This window comes from Coregonus lavaretus (assembly GCF_964263955.1).
Source record: "Coregonus lavaretus genome assembly, chromosome: 4".
NCBI lineage: Eukaryota > Metazoa > Chordata > Actinopteri > Salmoniformes > Salmonidae > Coregonus > Coregonus lavaretus.
In genome coordinates this window covers 3,614,890-3,632,211 of record NC_139991.1, presented here as the reverse complement: position 1 = coordinate 3,632,211, position 17,322 = coordinate 3,614,890, and the positions used below count along the sequence as shown (strand labels likewise).

Below are 17,322 nucleotides of genomic sequence, written 5' to 3'. Positions count from 1 at the left end.
ATCCCCTTCCTTCATATAGAGGAGCCATAAAAGTCGCTTTTAATTGATAATTGAATGAGACAACATTTTATGTTGGCATGTTAATGTTTATTTGCTGGGGTTGTGAGGTCTGGTGGTGTGGCAATCTCCAGTGTGTGTGTGTGTGTGTGTGTGTGTGTGTGTGTGCGTGCGCGTGCGCGTGCGGTTGCGTGTGTGTGTGCGCACGTATAGTATGTGTGTGTGGTTGCGTGCGTGCATGTGTGTTTCTGTATGAGTGTGTGTGCAGCAGTAACAGAATACGTCACCCAGGCACAGCTGCTGCTCTCTCCTCTGTAGTGCTATCAGATGTATAATTAAAGGCCCCAGGGGCTAGCCCATAGGAACTGCTTTAATTACCTACCAAAGACAGGCTGCCCCAATGGGCTGAGGGCTAGAGGTAGATAGTGGTTATGGGTGAGTAACTTTGACTTAAGGGCGATAACGCACTGTACCCCCCTCCCCCTACACCCCCCTCTTTCTTCAAATTTAACAAGCACTCACCTAGAGCCACCCCCTCGATTCACTCAGCTCTGTTGTTCACAGTCCCTATTACCAAATGCAGTAATCCTGACAGTACACTATAAAAAAAAATCTAATTGTATCAACTAATTATTATTAAGTAACTAGTTCCACAGCCATTTTTTTGTTTACAAAAATTTTAGGCACAAGTATTACCCCAAAAATAAACTTGGCCTAAACTTACTGTAGCTCCACCTTGAAAAAATGTAGGCAGAAATTCAGTCAACTTAAAATTATGTGTTTGCTCAAATTGTCTCATATGTTAATTCAACTAAAAATTATTATTTGGGCATCTTAACTAAAAAAGGCTGTGGAACTAGTTACACACAGTGCTTTTAACATATAATATTTTCAACTTACATATTTGATATAGTGCATGTGAATTATACAGGAATTCATATTCAACATGTCCTCCCTGGGATTTGAACTCACAACCTCTTGGTTCACAGCAGTCCAATGACTGATTTCACCTCTATTGCTACACTTTGTACTTCAAAGTAAATCTCAGCTCTGTTAAAAGTACACTCTAGAAAAACTATTTTATTTATTATAGTGATTAAGTAGTAATATTAAAACAGAGTAATATGCCAACTATACAGAAAAACCAAACATTTGTGAAGTAAGTAAATCAAATCAATGATGAGAGAATAGTCAGATTAACTGCTGCATGACGCAGACATGGTGGCGTAGCAGGAAGATTGGAATACCATGAACCAAGAGGTTCTGAGTTCAAATCCCACGTGAGGACATGTTGAATACTGATAAATGCACAATGTAAACATGTATGTCAAATATGTAAGTTGAAAAGCACTGTGTAAACAGTTGCACAGCCTTTTTTAGTTAAGATGCCCAAATAATAATGTGTAGCTGAATGAACATATGAGACAAGTTGAGCAAACACGTCATTTTAAATGTACTTAATTTTTGCTTAAGTTTTGTAAAGTTGGAGCAAAGTTTGGGCCAACAAATGTTTTTGTTGTTCAGGTAACACTTGGTCCAAAAGTTGAGTAAACGGCTGTGGAAAAAAGTCTGTGTCCGTAAAATGTATATAGTATGTATAAACTGGAAGTATTGTTGTCCATTAGTTTACTCCAAATAGGGGAGGGCTGGTAGGGTTAGGAAAATATATTTTAAAAAATATATATATATACAGTATATATATATATTTAAAATAATATATATATATTATTTTAAATATATACATATTATTTTAAATATATATTATAATTGTTTTATATATATATTTGTATATATTATATATTTGCAGCAAACCAGAGAAATGATGCAGATAATTACATTGATAGAAGCCACAATCTATCTGCACTATAAAAGCTGATCGACCCCCTAAAAAATGTTGTGGAACCAATTACTTAGTAATAATTAGTTGAAACAACTACATTATTTTACAGTGTACAAATAACAGTTAAATTAAACAACCTCTCTCTCGCTCTTTTTTTCTCTCTCTTTCTCCCTCCCCCGTCCATCGCTCTCTCCATCCCTCTCTCAGACCTTGTGGAGATGGAGTACCAGGAGGCCGTCAGTAAGGTGACTCTACAGCAGGTGGTGGGGGATCTGGAGCCCTCCACCAGCTATACCTTCTATGTGAAGGCCTACACGTCCCGTGGAGCCAGCAAGCCCTCCGAGAGCGCCACCGAGAGCACACTGGGCGAAGGTGTGCCTTGGGAACGCACACACTTGAACACATACACACACACACTTGCACAAACACAAACAGAGCACCCACACACACACACACACACACACATAAGCATATGCACACAGCACACACACAGACTTACACACACAGACATAAACGCTCACTGCTAAGAAGTTAATTGGTGGTAATTACATGGACCAAAAAAGGTTTTTATGAGTTGTTTATTGTAAAGGTTCTGTAAAACACCTACAGGAGTCAGTAGTACAGTAGACACATACCTGACTGAGATATACTGAGAAAGTACTAAAAACCTGTTTTATAGACTAATGTTATGTGGATGTTTAGGGGTTTCTAACAGCATTGTGTGTGTGTGTGTGTGAATGTGTGTGTGTGTGTGTGTGTGTGTGTGTGTGTGTGTGTGTGTGTGTGTGTGTCTGTGTGTGTGTTTCAGTGCCAGCACCCCCGTCACTATTCATTAAATTGGTGAACAGCAGTGTGGTGCAGGCGGTGTGGGAGCCATCCTCTAAGATGGGCCAACATGAGGGCTTCAGGCTGTTCTACAGGAGAGTCCACACCCCCCTCTTCACTGGACCACTCACCTTCACCCGCAACGTCACCCAGTACAACATCACTCAGCTTGGTGAGATGGGGGACATAGGCTGGGGGCTGGCGGCTGGGGGTAGGATTATCCATGGAGATGTGTTGAAGGGATTGTTACACAGTCAATGTATTTGAAGTAATGCCTTGAATGATAGTACATTAGAAGCCAACTCTATTCATATAGCTATATGTCTCAACTGCTCTCTCTCTCTGTGTTCCTCCTCTCCTCAGATCCAACCCTGGTGTATGAGATTAAGGTTCTGGCCTTCAACCAACACGGAGACGGCAACGCCACCATGCGCTTCGTCTCACTGAAGGAGGCTGTGGAGAAATCAGGTGACTGCCTGCTGCCACACACACACAAACACTCACGCAAACCAAGGCTCACACGTCCTGTAATGTTTCCAGAGCAGCGTTGAAGAGGCCTCATGCAGGTTGTTGTGTGTTTACAGCTCTCTTTTGGCTGGATCACTCCATGCTGCCACAGCATTGGTAGTCTGGCTGGAGGCACTAGATTAGATTGTGGTGTACTGTATGACAGCTTTGTTTCTCTGTGTGTATGTAAATCCTTACTGGGCTGTGTGTGTGTGTCTCTACAGTGCTGAACACCCCCTGTGACTGTGTGAAGGATGAACAGAGCAAGACCTCTACAACCGGCATCGTCATCGGCATCCATATAGGAGTCACCTGCATCGTCTTCTGCATGCTATTCCTCATGTTCAGCTACAGGGGGAGGTGAGTGTGGGTGCAACACAAGGGGGCAATGTGTGTCTGTGTGGGCTTGATCCTAGCCTGGGGCCTGACGGTGGGTTTTTGTGTTCCTCCAGGTTGATGACGTGTAAGACAGTGCAGGCCACCCCCCAGGCCGGGCGTAACATTGCCCTGGAGTCGTCCTCCTCCTCCCAGGGGGCCCTGGCCCTAAACGGGGTGAGCAGGTCAAGCATGGAAGGGAACGGCAGCGTTGCTGGGAAGAGCAGGGGAGACAGCAACGAGCTGGAGAGACTCTTCTCAAGACCGTCCCATTGTGGAGACCTAGCTGACAGTTCACGCATGGTGAGTAGATGGCCTGACACTGTGTAACAGCTCAAAAGCACCAAGTACTCAACTGAAATCAAGTCATAGGAGTTCAATTTATCCATGTCCATAATGATGCAATGGACTAGATTTACATTAGATTGGCCATTTTCTAAATTACCATATTAAAGCTGGAATCCTTAATTGGTGAAACTGCCACGCCCGTTAAGGATATTACAACAACAAAGGATTGACTGCAAACAACTAACACTGTTTTTTCCCTCTGCACGCGCGATAGAACAGCACAATTTGAACTGCAATTATTTTCACCAGGACGCTCCTCACCTCGTCAACAAAACAATAACAACGGCAGTTGTGCGGATGGTGGCGCTGTTTCCCCTACTACGCGTTCCATCTTTAGCTACATTACTGTGTGTGTGTTTCCAGTTGGATAGCTCCCTGGTGTCCTGTGCACTGAACGAGACCCAGTTGTCCACTCTGCCGCTGGATGACTTCAGCCTGGTCGTGGAGGGGGACAGAGAGACGCAGTTCCAGAGGCCTCCAGCAGAGGGCCGGGGGGCAAGTGACAGAGCCGTGGCCGGAGTCACCCAGCAGGACCAGGCCTGATAGAAGCATGAAGGTCAAGTCTGTGACATGGTCACAGTGTCACCTCAGACTCTTCTCACTCTCAGGTCGACCTAAGTATTTCCTTTCATATTAGTTTTCCTTTGTGTAAAGAATTGTATTATTGATAAGTTAAATAAGTAGCCTCTGGAAAAGTTATAGGGGTCTTGGACTCGTTCTTGGAGGTGTCCCCGGCCTAGGTTTTTGGTGCGCTTTTGTGATGGACAGCTATGTTTTAGCTTTGGCAGATGAATGAAGTGTTTTTCGTACTTCCTTAATTTTCTGGTTGCCGGCAGCACACAGAATAGATGCCCAGAATATCTTTGTTATACACTCATCATTTTATCTCAGAGTTTAATATGTTTTTATTTCTCTACTATCTCACAAAATGGTTATAAGTTATTGGTGTTATTTCTACTTTTTCTTTCAACGTCAGACTGCTGCCTACTCTTAGCCTACCAATGATTCCACAAACGTATCCAACGAAGACTAAGGCCTTCTTCCAGTGATTTCATATATTCTCTGTCTCAGGACTTTTATTTTCAGTGATATCAATGTTTTTTTATTAGTTCTCGGCCTTCATACAGGCTCTAAACTTGGCTATGTGAACCTTAGGATTCAACAAAAACCTACCTCAGCCGGAATGAATGTGTTGTGGGAAACCTTTTGGATGCGTCTCTTCCCCTTGTGTTCAGTTACTTTTACATGTAGAGCGATCGGTTCAAAAAACACGAGGACAGGTGAACGCTACCTCAGATGTCAAGAACCGCCGCTCTCCTGCTTGTCGAAGCGAAAAAAAGAAAAAAAAAATCAAACGGAAAGCACTTCAAAGCGCTGAAGTCAATGTTCTACCTCAAGATAACAATGTTGTAGTTGTTGTTGTTCTTCTTTCTTTCATAATGAAACATGTACTTCTGTTGTGAGAGCTCCTGGCTTCCCTCCGTCGATGAATTGCTGTTTGTGGATATGTCAGTACCTCATGCAAGTTGACAGATGATATTGTTGTATGAATTCTACTTGTAAAGACGTTTGCTATAGTTTTCCATAGTGTTTGTGTAAGATATTTAGTCTTTGTTTTATTTGAATATTAGTTGCTTCAGTTGATTGAAAAGACTGTTAGAGATGCACTGCACTGCTACTAATAATTTCAGGACATTTTTACTGCTATGTGAGAACTGCTACATATATTCCATTGGGCAGGTGAGGTTTTAGTTACATTTACGCTCAATTGAGACATACATCATATGTGTATTTATGAATGATTTTGTGATGGAATTGTATGTGTGCGTGCATGCGTGCTTGCATGTGTGCGTACTTGTGTGTGTGTGTGCGCGTGACAGCGAGTGAGAGAGTGTACATATGGTATATGTGATGTATTAAGAAAATGTAACACAAATGTATCAAAATGTCATTGTAGGCATTGACAACCACAAATGTTAATGTATCTGATATGATACCAGATAATTGTCTCTTCAATTGGCAATAGTGTCACTCTAATTGGATATTTGGGCTCTGCCTGTCACTCACTCCAAGCTGTGGCACAGTGCACTCCTTTGTTATTTTTCATCAGGGCTCAAATCAAATCAATTCCCTTCTGTCGTAAATGAATAGCCCATAATTATCGAGCCTGTCCATCCCAGATCCCTCACTCCCTCCCTCCTCCACACTGACAAATGAAAGTGCTTCAGGAAAACGTTTATTACACTGCTGCATGCAAATCCAGAGGGAGATGGTTTAACAGGTGGACCACAGGTATTAACTCACAGGTCGGAGTTCAGTGTGCTCATGCTGTCATCTTACTGATCAAACACACAGTCAAAGGGATGTTATTAGACTGGGATCTGATCCAGGGTCAGATCTGTGAGTACCACCACCAGTGCTCCCCCTGTTCCTCCAGAACCATGCTCTCTGGAGCTGGAGCTTCCCTGAGGCAGAGCCAACCTGAGCCAGCCCAGTACTCTTACGGTAGCCCGGGTTAGGGCTGCTGTCGGACGGACCCACTGTCTTCTTGCTGGATCTCTCTACTGTAGAGATAGATCCAGTTTTAACTCTATGCTCTCTACTTTGTCTCAGTCACATAATGGCCTAAAGCAGAATTACTCTGGTAACCTACCTCAACCCCAGCACGACAGTCCTGCTCTCACGTTGCTCCCTCTAACACTCTGAAGGTAGACTTCTATATGTGCGTAAATATACACCACACACACACACACTCTCCTAGGGAAGGGAGGATGTCTTCAGGGCCTTGTGGTAGTGCAGTTGTGTGACAGAAAAACAGTTGTTTTCGTCTTTATGCTTGGCTTTTGTGGATATGAATGTATCACAATTGTTTTTATTACATTTTTGTTGTATCAGAAGCTTTTACGTTTTTGTTTTTCAACTCAGCCTTGAATGTCTTTGAACATGTGTCTGTTATGGACTAATAAACAAGGACATCAAGCACTCACTGCAAACTGTAGTATGGCTACTCAGTACAAACTATAGTATGGCTACTCACTGTAAACTGTGGTATGGCTACTCACTACAAACTGTGGTATGGCTACTCACTGCAAACTGTAGTATGGCTACTCACTGCAAACTGTAATATGGCTACTCACTGTAAACTGTGGTATGGCTACTCACTGCAAACTGTAGTATGGCTACTCACTACAAACTGTGGTATGGCTACTCACTGCAAACTGTAGTATGGCTACTCACTGCAAACTGTAGTATGGCTACTCACTACAAACTGTGGTATGGCTACTCACTGCAAACTATAGTATGGCTACTCACTGCAAACTGTAGTATGGCTACTCACTGCAAACTGTAATATGGCTACTCACTGCAAACTGTAGTATGGCTACTCACTACAAACTGTGGTATGGCTACTCACTGCAAACTATAGTATGGCTACTCACTGCAAACTGTAGTACGGCTACTCACTGCAAACTGTAGTATGGCTACTCACTGCAAACTGTAGTACGGCTACTCACTGCAAACTGTAGTACGGCTACTCACTGCAAACTGTAGTATGGCTACTCACTGCAAACTGTAGTACGGCTACTCACTGCAAACTGTAGTACGGCTACTCACTGCAAACTGTAGTACGGCTACTCACTACAAACTGTAGTATGGCTACTCACTGCAAACTGTAGTACGGCTACTCACTACAAACTGTAGTATGGCTACTCACTGCAAACTGTAGTACGGCTACTCACTGCAAACTGTAGTACGGCTACTCACTACAAACTGTAGTATGGCTACTCACTGCAAACTGTAGTATGGCTACTCACTACAAACTGTAGTACGGCTACTCACTACAAACTGTAGTACGGCTACTCACTACAAACTGTAGTACGGCTACTCACTGCAAACTGTAGTACGGCTACTCACTACAAACTGTAGTATGGCTACTCACTGCAAACTGTAGTATGGCTACTCACTGCAAACTGTAGTATGGCTACTCACTGCAAACTGTAGTATGGCTACTCACTGCAAACTGTAATATGGCTACTCACTGCAAACTGTAGTACGGCTACTCACTGCAAACTGTAGTATGGCTACTCACTGCAAACTGTAGTACGGCTACTCACTACAAACTGTAGTATGGCTACTCACTGCAAACTGTAGTATGGCTACTCACTGCAAACTGTAGTATGGCTACTCACTACAAACTGTGGTATGGCTACTCACTGCAAACTGTAGTATGGCTACTCACTACAAACTGTAGTATGGCTACTCACTGCAAACTGTAGTATGGCTACTCACTGCAAACTGTAGTATGGCTACTCACTACAAACTGTGGTATGGCTACTCACTGCAAACTATAGTATGGCTACTCACTGCAAACTGTAGTATGGTTACTCACTGCAAACTGTAATATGGCTACTCACTGCAAACTGTAGTATGGCTACTCACTACAAACTGTGGTATGGCTACTCACTGCAAACTATAGTATGGCTACTCACTGCAAACTGTAGTACGGCTACTCACTGCAAACTGTAGTATGGCTACTCACTGCAAACTGTAGTACGGCTACTCACTGCAAACTGTAGTATGGCTACTCACTACAAACTGTAGTATGGCTACTCACTACAAACTGTAGTACGGCTACTCACTACAAACTGTAGTATGGCTACTCACTGCAAACTGTAGTACGGCTACTCACTACAAACTGTAGTATGGCTACTCACTGCAAACTGTAGTATGGCTACTCAATGCAAACTGTAGTATGGCTACTCACTGCAAACTGTAGTATGGCTACTCACTGCAAACTGTAATATGGCTACTCACTGCAAACTGTAGTACGGCTACTCACTGCAAACTGTAGTATGGCTACTCACTGCAAACTGTAGTACGGCTACTCACTACAAACTGTAGTATGGCTACTCACTGCAAACTGTAGTATGGCTACTCACTGCAAACTGTAGTATGGCTACTCACTGCAAACTGTAGTATGGCTACTCACTGCAAACTGTAGTACGGCTACTCACTGCAAACTGTAGTATGGCTACTCACTGCAAACTGTAGTATGGCTACTCACTGCAAACTGTAGTATGGCTACTCACTGCAAACTGTAGTATGGCTACTCACTGCAAACTGTAGTATGGCTACTCACTGCAAACTGTAGTATGGCTACTCACTGCAAACTGTAGTATGGCTACTCACTGCAAACTGTAGTATGGCTACTCACTGCAAACTGTAGTATGGCTACTCACTACAAACTGTAGTACGGCTACTACTCTTTTACTCCCAAGAACCCTCCTCACAGATGAAGTGCATGATGATATACAGCAATAGGTGTTTGTAAATATATATTATGAACAGTCACCAGTTCCCTCCCCTGCTTTATTGCAAGGGATTTCTGCAATTACTCACTCAAATTTAGTCAATAAATGGAGTAACTCCATTAGATATTAAATACTGTACCCTTGATATAAAACATCTCCTATAAAGGCACACATATATTTCTACCTTCCTTGACTGCAGTAATCAATTGAATTGTATTAATTTGTTGGTCCAATATATTTGAGTTAGGTTGTTTAGAGCAGCCAGTGCTCTCATGCCTTTGTAGTTGGCTGATTAGAGGAAGTGAAGTGTGTGCAGTGCTTGGTCCATTCTAGATTTTATATGGTAACTACAGTAGCCTGAAACGGACTGGTTAAATAAATGGGATATCTTTGGTTAAGCCATGCTGTAAAACTGTGTTTTTATTAGACTATCTATTGTACAGTTATAATGCACATTACATTCCAGAGAGATGAGTAAGTGTGTGTTCCCCCAGCAGAGATTGATGGCTGTTTTTATTGTATGATGCAGTAGAAGTCATTGTTATTAATGCTTGCATTATTGCTGAAAAAGTGGAACCAGAACTCATCTGTATAATTCTGTACTTTATGTTGGTTTGTTTCTTCACCATGCATTTCTTTTATTGTCGCACGTGTATTCATTTATTGTATTTTTATTGTACATTATGGTATATTTACATTACGTAAAGTCTTAGTAAACAATAATGATAGTTGTCAAACTAGCAGAAAGAAATGCCTCAGTGTTACACATGTGTATTTATGAACTGTCAATGTGATATTCTCTTTAGTGCTTCTTTAAAAACGTAATAGATGTTTGTGAGGAGGGGTCTCTCCAGAGAAACCAGAGGTACTTTTTTTTAGTAATTTACGGTTAATTTCCTATGCTGGAAATTGCCCACATCTCATCCCTGATTTGACAGGTTTTAGTGCCATACAGTACACAACTTATTTACCCTTCACCCAGAATGCCGAGCTGTAAATTGGGGCATCATGTTTACATGATTGATATGATCATGATTCTCCCAGTGCTTTACACTCCTATAGATCAATGTTAAGAGCTGCCCTCTGTGATCAACTGCTGAAGCTGCTCTAGTCTATTCTGACTTATTACCACTCCATTGGCTGGTGAGATGAGATTCTCCCGCTATCTATTCTCAGCCCTGCTTCTTCCTCTTGTGAGATTCCCGTCCGTTGAGTTTGTTTCTCTGGACAAAGAGAGAGTGGGCTGACTGTGCTCAGGGAACGTCTTTCTAATCCTTATGTTGTATTGGTCACAGCGGAACATGGACTGGGCGCTCCACTATTAGAGTCCATGTTATTTAGTACAATCTTCCTCTCACAGTGCTCTGACTATGCCCTATTCAACCAGTTTAGGGGGAGGGACTGCCTTTTTTGTTTATCAACTAGGCAAATAATCAAGGAGATAATCTGTCCACTTTCACACATACTGAGCAGATAATGGTAATCCTCCATGCATGAAGATGTGTAGCCTCAGTGAGCCACATATATAGGGATTAACGAATGAAGTTCACAACCGCTCTTCTTAGTACTGTTTTGCCTTCTTTTGTCTCTCTTCCTTGCCCCTCTCTGTAATGCCACCCCTCCCTGCACACACACACACACAGACCAGCGACACACACACAACCTTGTAAAGAAAGGAGTGTTTGTCAGAATTACCCCAGTGCCCCAGCTCTCCTCAGAGAGAAGCAGGGGAGAGACATTAGCTGACTTATCTATGGCAACACAGGCCTATTTAGAACTGGAGAGTAAAAACATCAAACTGGGAATCTGTAAAACAAACATTTTTTAAATAATGTTACCATTTCAGCTTTTTAAGCCTCTTCATGAAATGGATTAAATGTTCAACCGTTTTCTCTGTTCTCTACCCCAGCCATGGAAGGCAAGGGAAAACTCTGTTAGCCATGTTATGTTCCTGTTTTGTAGTTCCTCTTTTTTGCAGATCCTATACATGCTAATTAGGACTCCTAACAAGTTAGGAATTATCTTAACTGGCAGTTGCTGACCAGTGGCCACAAAGGAAATAGTCAAGTATCTACCAAGACTAATATAGACACTTGCACAATCTTGCAGAAGTGATTGTTTCAATTTTAGATCATGTTACTGTAGGAGTAGGTACTCACAGTATACCTTACTGGCCAGATATCTTAAAACAAAGAAGGCAACCCCCCCCCCCCCCCCCCCCACACACACACACACACACACACACACACACACTGGTTTGGGCACGAGTTAGCATCTTTGTAACATTTGTTACAACACATCCATGAAATATGGTGTCGTGTTGTAGTTACATGAGATAGAACTCCAAATATGTCCATGTATTCCACATTTTTGTTCATATTGTAGAAACAGGAGAAAGCTAGCTACATATTGTAGGAGGTTAGCAAAAACGATTACAGTAATATCAAATTGTTGACATGTTTGAAGCTACAATGGGTGTAACCAACAAACAAGCACTGTTGAGGGATTGGCCTTTTTGTCATTTTGTAACACTACACAGTTCAGATTTATTGATCTGTTAATATGTGTTGTATTGATCACTGTGGCATCAAATGACTATACTTTTGATTGTAAATTGATTACATTTCTGATGCTATTATCTCTCAGATATTCTCCCGAGAACTCAATGACTGTACATGTCAGATAATGCTGATTTGAAGATTTTCAACTAATTTGTATTCTTGTCATTTAATGGTGAATTAATGGAATTGTAACTTAAAGCATGTTTGAGATGAATAGTATATTTTTACCTCTGTTGAGAAACACGTTAAATCCAATATATTTAAGCATGGCTACAGAGAAAAATATTTTTTCAAACTGTATCTTTCTCAGCTATTCGCAAATGTGCTGTTTTAGCAGATATTGCTAAAGTGTTAGTTTATCATTATTGGATTTGTGATGGTAACACTGTGACATTTAGCCATTGGAATAGGGCAAATATTGTCATCTCAACATGGTGCTATTGATGTGTCTCTTCCACACCATTGTTTTACATATTTGATAGTGTGTATTTGCTAACTGTTTCTACTCAGAAAGACATTGTTATGTATTATCTTGACTGGTTGTTGATCATCTTCATATCGTCATGACGCTCTTACCTGTTATATAACTCAATTTGTCTTGTTTGATCCCTTTCCACCACTAAGAGATGTAATTGATTCACAGCCAAACCGTTAAATCAAGTTAATGTTCATTAAACAGTGGAGACAATAAAGCATGAACCTTTCCGTACAAACGTTTATTAACATGTTTTCATGTTTAAGCTGTGCTTAGAGAAGCATGCGTTTATGGAAATACACACAAAGTAGTGCTGTAATCTACAGTACAGACCTGCGTTATTACTGCATCAGCGGGGATATGAGAGCTGCTTGTATCTCCAGGTCAACTTGGGCCATCTTATTGTAGCTACAGATGAGCTTACACAGGTGGTATTACTGTCATATTTGATCTCCTCTTACCCAGTGTGGTTGGCAATACTGACTGTATCCCTCCTCACTTCCTCACAAACCTGTGGCATTCTCTCCAGAGTCTCTGCCACTTACTGTAGAAGCCACCTGGCACATCGCAAGGGAAAAGGCTTTCTCATACAGCTACTATACGTAGGATTGTCATAGTCATTGTTGGTAATATTACTACCATGCCATTGGGTTATGGTATCGCTGCAAGGGTGCTAACCTAAACCAAATGCCAAATACAGTGCCCAGCCAGTTTCTATAGCCTCACTGTACTTCTAATGGGGGGAAAGGAGCCTCAGTTTGTATTGCTTGTGTTGGGTTTGATATAGGAACAGAGATAGGGTGATGAGAATAGCCAGGCTATGGAACGAAGAGAGCACAAACCTGTATGGTATAGTATAATCAGCTGCATATTGTCTGTGAGGAGCTGTTCAATCACATCTGCCTGTCTGTATGTCTGTCTGTCTGTCTATATGTCTGTCTGTCTATCTGTCTGCTGAGGTCAGTGCCTCTGCCTGCTCAAGTGTCCCACAATCAAATTCAGGTCAATATGAAATGACTTGAAGAGTTTTTTGATCATTTTATTTGTCAGGGATCACTTTTATGTGTCCACAAATGTGTGTTCTCTATGATACAGTATCTGTAGTTGGTCGTGATGGTTGGTCGTGATTCACATGTGTATACATATGCATAATACTGTATGTATGTGTATATGTGTATAAAGACGGACTAGATCTTTTTTAGTGGTTTGTATTGTTTTAGGATTCATTGTGCCACACTTATAAAAGGCAAAAGACGACAACAATGATGTTAATAAACTAGCTCTAGTAATTAAAATGACAGGTGTGAAGTGTTTTTACTCTGCGTGTGGATGTGTGTGTGCACGGGCGGGTGGTTGTTTCAGCAACACAATTATCTTCACATTTGTCTCACATAATGTAATTAAGAAATGATCGCCTTAATCAAAAGCACATCCACATTCATGACACATCAGGTTAAATCAGGCATAGCAGAAAAGGGAAACATAAAGTTAACCCTACAATAGCCTTACATCGAAGCTGCATCGTACAGTGCCTCACATTCTACCATGATGAACTCCATTCATGGCGTTGGTTTATAATACACTCATGAAGGGTAGCTGTAAACTCATTACTGTATGCAGACTGTGTCCTTGATACTGCACAACATGCTATGTGCAGTGTTCATCACATTAAGGCTGCAGGGGAAGTCTGGGACTATTGAACAGGATACACCTGGTTGTTCTGTCGATGGGAAATGCTGACGGATTTCTAATCACTGCCAATCCATGCAAGATAATCAGGCTTTAAGAAAGAGTAGAAATCTAAATCCAACTCTTTCTGCATCTCGCTTATTTGGGCTGTGAATTATATTCTGAAGTCTGGCCAGCCAATACTAGTTTCATCATCCAGTTCACTTGCTTAAATGTAAATCCTGGAGAGAAAAACCTCCACCAAAACCTCCCTATCTAATTCAACACCTTCTTTACACTCCACTCCTTAATCCTAATTGTACATTCTAAATCGGAACATATTGTTCCTGTAATCCTAAACCTTTAGAATCCTTTGCTTTTCAGTACCAAGGGGATATCCATATTTTATCTGGTTAAGCCATGGATGACCAGTAAAAAGTTTGTGTAGTTTTTCACTTTGATAGAACATTGGGCACTAAAAATGTCTGGACCAAAATATGTCTGGACCATCAACTCCAGAACCTTTGTACAGTATCTTCACGTGGTAGTAACTGTGTGTACTAGGGCTGGGAATAGCCAGGGACCTCACGATACGATATTATCACAATACTTGGGTGCCAATACGATATGTATTGTGATTCTCATGATTCTATATGTATTGCGATTCATTACTGTGATTTTATTGCGATTTGATGTTCCAAACATATTGCTCACCATGTCTGCTGCAGAGGGAAAAGAGAGAGCATGAGAAAATGAGTTTTGATCAGTCATGGAAAATAAAATAAAAGTGCTGAAAAACAATTGGCTCCCTATTTAAAAAGAAGATGGAGAACAAGCTATGGAGGTTTTGGTGCCGGTACAGCGATATTGTCAAAACGGTATGATACAATATATCGTCAAAATAAGATCCAGATATGTAACTATATCGATTTTTTCCCCATCACTAGTGTGTACACTATATTAGCCTAAAGTGGTCTGCTATTTGTGTGTGTTCGCGTGTATGTTCCCTAAGCCCCACAGTGCAGTCTCACGCTGCCACGCTGTCCCAGTAATGAGATTAACAGTCCTGTTTGTCAATATGGGCTGGCTCAGTGGGCTCCCCTGGGTATAGTACATTATGAAATGCATTTAAATGCCCCTGCAATCTGAGGCACTCTGCCTCTCTCCCTGATGCATGAGCTCAATAACGGCACTATGAATAACATTGATCTTAGTGCATTTGATTGTAACCTTGAAACTACAGTATTGTTTCAGCTAGAGATATGAGGTATTTCCTCACAGAGATGAACCATGCAGCACACACACATACACACACACACCCTCCTGCTTTCTCCCTGCAGTGCTGCCTTGTGGACATGTTAGTGGTGTGGGACAACCCTCTGATCTGTATCATTACTGTGTGTGCTTGCGGATATCTGACTGTCGCTATATGTGACAGTCACAGGAGGTTGGTAGCATCTTAATTGGGGAGGATGGGCTCGTGGTAATGGCTGGAGCGGAATTAGTGGAATGGTTTCAAATACATCAAACTCATGTTTTCCATGTGTTTGATGCCATTCCATTTGCTCCGTTCCGGCCATTATTATGAGCCGTCCTCCCCTCAGCAGCCTCCTGTGGTGACAGTGTATATGTGTGTGTCTGTGTTGTGTGTACGTGTGTACCTGTGTGTGGTGTGTATGTGTGTGCGTGTGTATCGTGTGGTGTGTATCTGTAAATGTGTGTGCTTGCGTACATGTGACTGAGTGTGTGGTGTGTATGTGTGTGTATCTATGTGTGTATCTGTAAGTGTGTGTGAGAGAGTGTGTTAGAGAGGCCTGTGGCGCTGGTTTCTTCATTATATCTTGCGATAGTAAATCAGAGAAAACAGGGAGCTGTGTTCACAGGCAGAACGGCTGGCCCCTCAACCACATAACAGCACAGAGCTGAGCAGAGCGGCCCTGACTGGCTATATAAACCAGTAAAACTCTATCCCCGGCCCGGCCGGACCACCTCCACTGGCGGTCACCCAGCCCCCACTGACCCCACATCATTTAGGCCCGAACTGAGAGAGGGGGACCTTTGCTCTCCCCAAGAGCGCTGGGAGAAGGGGGGGGGGGGGCGCAGCTGTCTTTTGGCTTCTCACAACGCATGCCTTTTAGCAGCTCAAAGGGAGCAGTCGAGAGAGAAGGGGGTCAGAGGTCAGACCAGCCAACTTTCATGCCCGCCTCCCTCTGAAGTTTTTTCTCTGTTTTTACTGCTTCCAGATTTCCCAGCCGTAACACGCTTCCCAGGTGACTGTGAAGGGGGGAAAACGTCCCTCCTCACACATCACAAATAATCAAAACCATCTTGTCAGCTCCTCTGGTTTTGGAGTGGGTCCTCCGTGTGTTTGTCTACATGCATGTGTGTGTTTGTCTTTGTGTGTCTTTGTGTGTCTTTTTCTAATTGTAGGGGTGGTGGTGCTTTGAAAATTCTGCAACAGCCACATACAAAGCACAGACAATTTACAGTAATTTTGATCACTACCCTTCCTATCCCCTTCGGATGGTGCTGGACTGACATTTCTTCACTTTGGTCATGGTGGAGGCATACAGGATTTCAGTGCTAGCTCACATTGTGTCATGTGTGATGGAGGATGTGTGCATTAACTTTGGGGGGCCACAGGAGACGTGGCACTGAACACATTAATGGAGTGACTGGTTCTCCCCAGAAAGGAGGACTGATGTAATTGCAGTCAGTGCAGAGGGAATTGCTTTGAGGGAGTAAAATGGTTGCCCCTATAACACATTTATATGTATTTGCCAGAAATAAATCTGGTGACCTTTTCAGTGGCAGTGAGTGAATGGCTCACATGCACATATATGGAATCATATCTCTGACACATGCACTTATCTCTCTCTCTCTCCCTCTCCATCTATTAATCCCTCCCTCTCCCTCTCCATCCCTCTCCATCTCTCTCCCTCTCTCTCCTCCACACACATACAGTACACACACATCAGCACCTGAAGAAAGAAAGAAAGGAAGGAAGGAAGGTAGGAAAGTAGGAAAGGAAGGAAGGAAAGGGAGGAAGGAAAGAAAGGGAGGAGAGCGGCTGTTATTGGGCAGGCAGGCAGGCAGAGATGTCACATTCCCAGAGCGCCTGATGCCTGAGATGTGCCAAGCAGGACAAAGAGGGGGGAGAGAGAGAGGGAGAGAGCGAAGCTGGGAGGGGAGGAGGAGGAGGAGGAAGAGAAATGACATCTACAAAAGCATCCATCCATGCGCCCAGGGAGCCCCTCCCTAATCAAACACATGCACACAGAGTGAAAGCCAGCAGCCATGGCACCAGTAATAGCTGGGAGATAGAGACGGAGCCCCAGCCTGCTCAGGAGAGAGCTGGCTGAGGGACGCATGCAGCCTTTGTCCCCACAGGAAAAGACAAATACATATTTGCCTTGC

General features: G+C 42.6%; 1 protein-coding gene across 1 annotated transcript in view; it reads left to right on the top strand.

The window, feature by feature from the left end:
- LOC311128547 (immunoglobulin superfamily DCC subclass member 3-like) overlaps window positions 1-4,435 on the top strand; it is a gene marked incomplete at both ends in the record, with an annotated part of 82,357 nt that extends 77,922 nt beyond the window's left edge. Inside the window, 6 exons of the mRNA XM_084160735.1 lie at window positions 2,045-2,209; window positions 2,646-2,834; window positions 3,026-3,130; window positions 3,394-3,529; window positions 3,622-3,847; window positions 4,256-4,435. Coding sequence (XP_084016861.1) covers window positions 2,045-2,209; window positions 2,646-2,834; window positions 3,026-3,130; window positions 3,394-3,529; window positions 3,622-3,847; window positions 4,256-4,435 — 1,001 coding nt within the window. The remainder of the gene's footprint in view (window positions 1-2,044; window positions 2,210-2,645; window positions 2,835-3,025; window positions 3,131-3,393; window positions 3,530-3,621; window positions 3,848-4,255) is intronic.
- Between the last annotated feature and the right edge of the window lie 12,887 nt (window positions 4,436-17,322).